The 7,500-nt window shown below is 41.7% G+C and overlaps 1 protein-coding gene across 1 annotated transcript in view; it reads left to right on the forward strand.

The window, feature by feature from the left end:
• Positions 1–7,500, forward strand: part of LOC133000177 (dedicator of cytokinesis protein 3-like) — a 95,864-nt gene that overhangs the window by 13,882 nt on the left and 74,482 nt on the right. Inside the window, 1 exon segment of the mRNA XM_061070041.1 lies at positions 5,748–5,844. Coding sequence (XP_060926024.1) covers positions 5,748–5,844 — 97 coding nt within the window.

Raw genomic sequence — 7,500 nt, forward strand, 5'->3', positions numbered from 1 at the left:
GCCAGCCACCAGGGGGCGATCGAGACTCTTTAGCTTTCACAGCCACTTCTCCTTCCTCCGCCTTTCTTCACCTCATTTCCTCTCATATTCAGTTTCAGACGCTTTAATCCAGATCCAGTGACTCTAGAGGAGCAGCCACTAGTTCACCTTTTTAAGAGAGTAATAAGATTTAATACTGTCCCGTATATTCAAGCAGTTCGAGAGGAATTCAACTTTAAACCAAGCAGAGGGAAAATAACTCGTCTGGAGCATCGAGTGTTTATAGAAAGAAACGAAGAAGAAGTGCTGACACCTGTGTTCTCTGCCTGACCAGCAGGGGGCGACTTTCTATGAGAAAATGACTCTTCTTCTCAGTTTATAATGTTAGTAAACATTAGTAAACGTTCGTTATGTTCTAACGAATGTTCCAATTTCCAATAAAAGTGACGGTTCGAGAGCGCTCACTCAGGCTCCGCCCCCTACTCCTCCATATATGGTTACTTCTGGTTTCAAACAAACAAGATGTCGCTGAACAAAATGTGTAAACAGCAGCTCACAAACAGACAGGTGATGTCACGTTGGGTTGACACCTGGTCTGAATGAATATGAATGAATGTTAATGGAGCACATGATGGACAGAACCTTCCTTTTTGCTGATAGAAGTGAAGAAGTGAGAAGACAGATGCAGTCATCCTCAACCTTGACAAGAGAAGAAATAAGTGAATTTTTCTGTTCACTCGCCCACACAGAGTTTTTATTTGACTGTCCTGAACTCGAGATGAATGTTTCCCTTCAGCTTGATTCTTTTATCGTTTTATCACTAAACTCAGAACAGCGTCCTTCAGGTCAGTTTGCTTTCATACATCAACTCCACAATATGTTCAGACACAATGAAGCAGCAGCAGCAGGTTGTCGGGTCTGATTCGTTCAAACAGGAACATGTGGGAACATCCAGGCAAGGGGCGGAGCCTGTAGAGCAGCAGGAGGCGGAGCCTGTAGAGCAGCAGGAGGCGGGACATGACGTATAAACTCTGCTGTGGACAGATCAGTGTTGTTGTTTCCAGCTCCTCCACACGGCGTCGGCCTCATCACCAGAAGATCTGGAATCTCCTCGTGTTTCCAAGTGGACGTCTTCGTCTTCTACGTGTCCGGCTCCTCTTCTTCATCCTGAGATCTTTGTGTTCTTCCACTTTCACGTCAGGAGTTAGAAACCTCATCAACAACGTTTACCCACAGAACGTTTCAGGAAAACATCTTCTCTGATGTGAGGCTGTGGCTCGTTGGGCGGTGGACTGAGTGGAAATCAAACTGATGCTGCAGTAGAAACTTTATTTCCCTCCGAGCTTTGAGGCCGTTTTCTTCTTCACAGCGTTAAAAAACATTTAGGGTACTTTGATGAAATCCCGTTTCCGTGGAGACGGTTTGTTTTCAGACCCGTTCGCTCTGAATCACACGAACCTGCTTGTTTCTGATTCGCCTCCAAGTTCCAAGAGCACATATTTTAATACATTTGCATAATGATCAGAAAAGCTTTTTTTTCCCTCATCTTAAACCTCGTATTAATCAGAGTTACTCAGCGTGTCTGGATCTTCATAAGAGTTTTTAATTAAAGGCAGAGAGTAAATTAATTAGTGAATCTTTCACTGCTTTTAAGTGGAGCTCCAGGGCAAAGAAGCACAGAGTCACTGGGAGTGTTTCACTGAGTCAAGGAGGCCGATGACAAATATAGATCTGGACCATTAAACGTAAAAAAAACCATCTCAATCGCCCCCTGGTGGCTGGCTGCAGTATAGGTCATAAACCCCTCCTCCTCCACGTTAGCGTACGGGACGTGAACCAGACAAAAATATTGTTTGTCAAAGATGGTTTCTTTCATTGTAGGTGGTTCTTCTCCCACTGTGTTGTGATGTGTGTTCAAGTGTCAGTTTGAGTTTCAGGTAAAGATGAAGATCAATTCATTCATTCAAGCAGCAGATTCATAATCATTTTAATGACCCACACATAAGAAAGATCCGTCCACTTTTACTTCACACTCTTTGCCCCAAACACTTTGCATTCACACACACACACACACACACACACACACACACACACACACACACACTGAGATGAGAACAGTCAAGCTCCATATGTCGACATTAACCTGAGGGTCAGCAGGACAGAGGCCGTTTGACCACGTTGATCTTAATGGGAACTGACGCTCTCAACACTGCACAGTGTCAACTACACACAGTGTCAACTACACACAGTGTAAAACACACACAGTGTCAACTACACACAGTGTAAAACACACACAGTGTAAAACACACACAGTGTCAACTACACACAGTGTCAACTACACACAGGGTTTCAGGGTGATTCTGTGGCTGTGACAATGAAGGTAAAGAGGGTCAAAGGTCAATGTTGTCGGCCTCCTGCAGGTAACTTCTCACGTCTGCCTCCAGGAAACTTCTTCAATGTCACTTGGACGGAAACTGATCAGATTTTGGAGGTCAAAGGTCACAGTGACCTCCTGCTCGTTGGAGGAGCTGTTTGGTTTCTCTATAATTTTAAGGTCTCGACGTTTTAAGTGTCTTGAGATAATGATAATGAGATTAATGAGTTGGTGCCTACAAGATAAAACATGTATAAACGGAACCTGTTCTGTTCTGCGTAGACATTCATCCAAGAGGTGGTTCTTCAGTTTCAGTGACACGTCATCTCCACAAAATCATAGAAGGACTTGTGGAGAATCAAAGTCGGTGAAAGTAGCTGCGAGACAGAATATTTAATATCTTTCAAGTCTGAAACGAGCTGAGGACGTCAGATGTTTTGTGACGTAAGAAATATGTTCCCAGAAATCTCTCCTTCACCCCAGAGAGATTAAAAAAAGAGACAGAGCGTGTGTTTAAAGAATAAAATACAGGAAGAGGGCAAACACGAGAGGAGACAGTCAGGAGGTAGGAGATGAAAATATTAGGACGGAGCAGAAGTGGCTTCAGACTGACGGAGGACAGAAGTGTCCTCACGGGACTAGAGAGTAGAGACAGAACGAGAAGAGAGGGTGAACGCTTGGTTGCACAGAAGAGGAAGTGAGAGATGAGACAGAGGTCAAGCAAAGTGAAGGATGAGAGGGAGGAGGGACGGAGGGAAAAGGGGAAATCTTCTCAACTACATCTTAGTTTGAAATCGGTACGAGGGAGAGACGGGGGAGAAAAGAAAGAATACGAGTCAGAGAAGTGAAAGAGAAACAGAGGAAAAGAGGGAGGGATTAGATGGAAGAAAGAGTAGAAGAGAAAAGAGTAGGAGGAGGAGGAGAAGCACAAGTGTAACTAACGTGGATGAAACCACCAGACGGCTCAGCTGGCTTTTATTAATTAATCAGTCATGAGACAGAGAGAGGGAGAGAGGAGTGTGTGTGTGTGAGTGTGTGTGTGTGTGTGTGTGTGTGTGTGTGTGTGTGTGTGAGTGTGTGTGTGTGTGTGTGTGTGTGTGTGTGTGATTGTGTGTGTGTGTGTGTGTGTGTGTGTGTGTGTGTGTGATTGTGTGTGTGTGTGTGTGTGTGTGTGTGTGTGTGTGTGTGAGTGTGTGTGTGTGTGTGTGTGTGTGTGTGTGTGTGTGTGTGTGATTGTGTGTGTGTGTGTGTGTGTGTGTGTGTGTGTGTGTGTGTGTGATTGTGTGTGTGTGTGTGTGTGTGTGTGTGTGTGTGTGTGTGTGTGAGTGTGTGTGTGTGTGTGTGTGTGTGTGTGTGTGTGTGTGTGTGTGATTGTGTGTGTGTGTGTGTGTGTGTGTGTGTGTGTGTGTGTGTGTGAGTGTGTGTGTGTGTGTGTGTGTGTGTGTGTGTGTGTGTGTGTGTGTGTGATTGTGTGTGTGTGTGTGTGTGTGTGTGTGTGTGTGTGTGATTGTGTGTGTGTGTGTGTGTGAGTGTGTGTGTGTGTGTGTGAGTGTGTGTGTGTGTGTGTGTGTACTCTAATACTCCTGACTCCAGGGCGCAGGCAGTGACTCAGTCTACAGGCGGCATTTTCTTTTACAATATTCAGACACACAAAAACACGACAATTGTTCATTAAAAAGTCTAAAAACAACTCAACCTATGTTTCATACCTTGTTGACTTGTGTTCTTTTTTATGAAAATAATATTAGTTTCTGTCATTTAAGGCAGTTTGCTCTTAATCACGTCGGCTAGGTGATGACACTCTTCATCGCTCCAAATGACATCATCAGCACAAGATGGAGGTCTTCATGGTGGTCTTCTTTATCCAAGATATTTTGGCTGAGTCATGTTGAGCGTCTTTATTTACCGGCTGCACAGACTCTTCTTCCTCTGACATCGGATCCATGAACAGATTCTACTCATTAATATTCAGAGTCTGTAGACGAGGGACCAGGTTTCATATTTCTGCTTTCGACCAATCACGTTACGATTGGTTCGGTCGCCCACAGTCTGTGTGGAGAGAAAACAGCATCAGCTGCTTTTAATTTGTCTGCATTCATGTTCATATGTAGTTGTTAAGATAGATAGATAGATAGATAGATAGATAGATAGATAGATAGATAGATAGATGGATGGATGGATGGATGGATGGATGGATGGATGGATGGATGGATGGATGGATGGATGGATGGATGGATGGATGGATGGATGGATGGATGGATGGATGGATGGATGGATGGATGGATGGATGGATGGATGGATGGATGGATGGATGGATGGATGGATGGATGGATGGATGGATGGATGGATGGATGGATGGATAGATAGATAGATAGATAGATAGATAGATAGATAGATAGATAGATAGATAGATAGATAGATAGATAGATAGATAGATAGATAGATAGATAGATAGATAGATAGATAGATAGATAGATAGATAGATAGATTACTTTATTCATCCCCGAAGACAAATTAAGTCGTCATAGCAGCCGGTATATTTGAATACAATAAAATACAAAACAATAGAATAAAATAAAAAATATTGAGGTAGAAAGAATAAAAACAGAAACACAAGATAAATAGGTAGATAAGGTGCAGTGGCAAGATGATGGTAATAGTACTGATGATATGATGGTAATGTTATTGTTACACAGTATATAAAAATAGTACAGTATATATAGTATAAAATATAACATAATATATATTTATATATGATAGTAATTATACCAATATAATAGCAGTATATAGTAATATATATACATAGTTAAAAGACATTAGAGAGTAAAACACCAACAAAAAGTACGTTTGTGTTTAAATGGTGACAAACGTTGGATACCTGTCGACACCACACGCCATTGTGTGAAATGTGTGAAATGTGTTTGTGTTAAATGTGTTTGTGTGAAACGTGTTTGTGTTAATGGTGTTTGTCTTAAACGTGTTTGTGTTTAATGTGTTTGTTTTAAACGTGTTTGTGTTTAATGTGTTTGTTTTAAACGTGTTTGTGTTTAATGTGTTTGTTTTAAACGTGTTTGTGTTTAAATGTGGACAAACCTTTGACTTTTGCGATGAAAGAAAGTCGTCGCACTGTGAACAAAGTGCAGACAAACAAAGATAGAGTCTGAATACATGTCGACGCCGCACGCCATTGTGTGAAATGTGTGAAAGATGTTTGTGTTAAACGTGTTTGTGTTAAACGTGTTTGTGTTAAACGTGTTTGTGTGAAACGTGTTTGTGTTAAACCTGTTTGTGTTGTGGACACGGTGACTTTACTGGTGAACATCTGATTCCTGTGTAAACAATAATGACAGCCAGTGCCTGTGAATGAAGCTTGTGTGTGTTTGTGTGTCCTCAGGCCTCACGAGACCGTGCTGCCTCTGGAGGACCCCATCGTTACCGAGGTGACGTCCACGCTGCAGGAATGGGCCTTGCTGTGGAAGCAGCTCTATGTGGTGAGAAGCTCAGGAGGTTTCACTCAAAACACACAACGATCATGATTAACTGATTCTCTGTCAGTAACAACATTATACTTATGAAGTCTGGAGTTAGAGTCAGTGAAGAAACACATTAACTGTGGGAATGTCTCAAGATCAAAGCAGATCAAAGAGAAAACAAGTGAAGTGTCGGCTGTTCTTCTGAGAGTTTGTTTGTTCTGAATCTGTAGAAATAGAATAGAATAGAAAATAGAGACTCGGGTCTTCAGATTCTTCAGACTCTTCAGTTCAGTCTGAAGCTCTGAACATCAGGTGTGAACGGTTCCTCAGAGCAGAAGAGGAGTTCTGGGTCCGGATCAAACTGAACCTGGTTCTGTTGGTCTGCAGTGAAAAGACGTTGTTGGATGGTTTGGACTTTTGGACCAATCACAGGAAGTAGAGACAGAATTAAACGAGAGAAGAAGAAGAGGAAGAGGAAGCAGCTGCAGACTTCCTGTACTGAAGTACTGTCATACTGTAGTATTGTAGTACTGTGGAGTACTGTAGTACTGTGGAGTACTGTAGTATTGTAGTACTGCGCCTGAAGGTGCTGATGCTGCTAGTAATACCATTATAATGTTACCATGGCAACCAAATTAAGCTCTTCATTCATGCCCTCCATTCAAACAGAAAGACGACCAAATGTCCTGACCTTCCTCTCTCACGTCTCGTGTCCGTCCATCGTTTGTCTTCTCCAGCTCCTCTACAGAGACGAGGATCTGAATCTGTCAGTCTCCTCTGTCTCTGTGCGTCTTCATCACTCGTCTTCCTCGTGTCCTGTCACTCTCTGCTTTTGTCTTCTCTCTCTCTGCCAGAGATGATAGATGGAAAAACAAAAGTGTCTTTGTCTGGTTCTGCGTGACAGATTTCTGGTTTCCCTCCTGACAGACTGAGTCGTGTCGAGTGGGAGAAACAAATGTCGTCTTGAAGCGACTGTGGATTCTCTGGTTTGCTTTACATGAGCAGATGGTGAAGAACGACTTGTCGTGTTTGAAGTAAAGTGTGTTCATGGTTAAGTACATGTGGAGTCTGATAAGATGGAGGGATGAAGGCTGCTGACAGGTTCATGATAAACAGAGGAAACCTGTTGTGCCTGATAAACAAACAAGTGCTGAACATGTTAGATGTGTTAAGTTCAAATTTGTAATCTATGTAGAACGAAGAGAAAAGTAATAATACACGTAGCATTACAATAAGGACCTAGATCTGGTCGTTGCTCAGTCAATAATAAAAAACATATTTTCGTTTAAAAATAAATAAGTATCAAAACAGCAAATAAAAGGGAATTGAATAAATGGAAATCTTCCTTATTTAGATTACAGTAAACTATAGGTAATACAATATTTAGTCATGTTAATGTAAGAGAGAATTGAAGTTGACAACATTAAAGATAAATCAATGAATCATTCAATATTAAATATATGAATAAATGTTGAAATGTATAAACAAAATTTTGTCTTTCATTCAATTCAATTCAATTCATTTTTTATTTGTATAGTATAGTCCAGGGGTGGGCAAGCATTTTGACTCGCGGGCCACAATGGGTTCTAAAATTTGACAGAGGGGCGGGGCCAGGAGCAGATGGATGGAGTGTTTTTGTGAACTAATATAAATGACATGGAAAAATCATTACAT

This window comes from Limanda limanda, chromosome 4, assembly GCF_963576545.1.
Source record: "Limanda limanda chromosome 4, fLimLim1.1, whole genome shotgun sequence".
In the NCBI taxonomy this organism is placed as follows: domain Eukaryota; kingdom Metazoa; phylum Chordata; class Actinopteri; order Pleuronectiformes; family Pleuronectidae; genus Limanda; species Limanda limanda.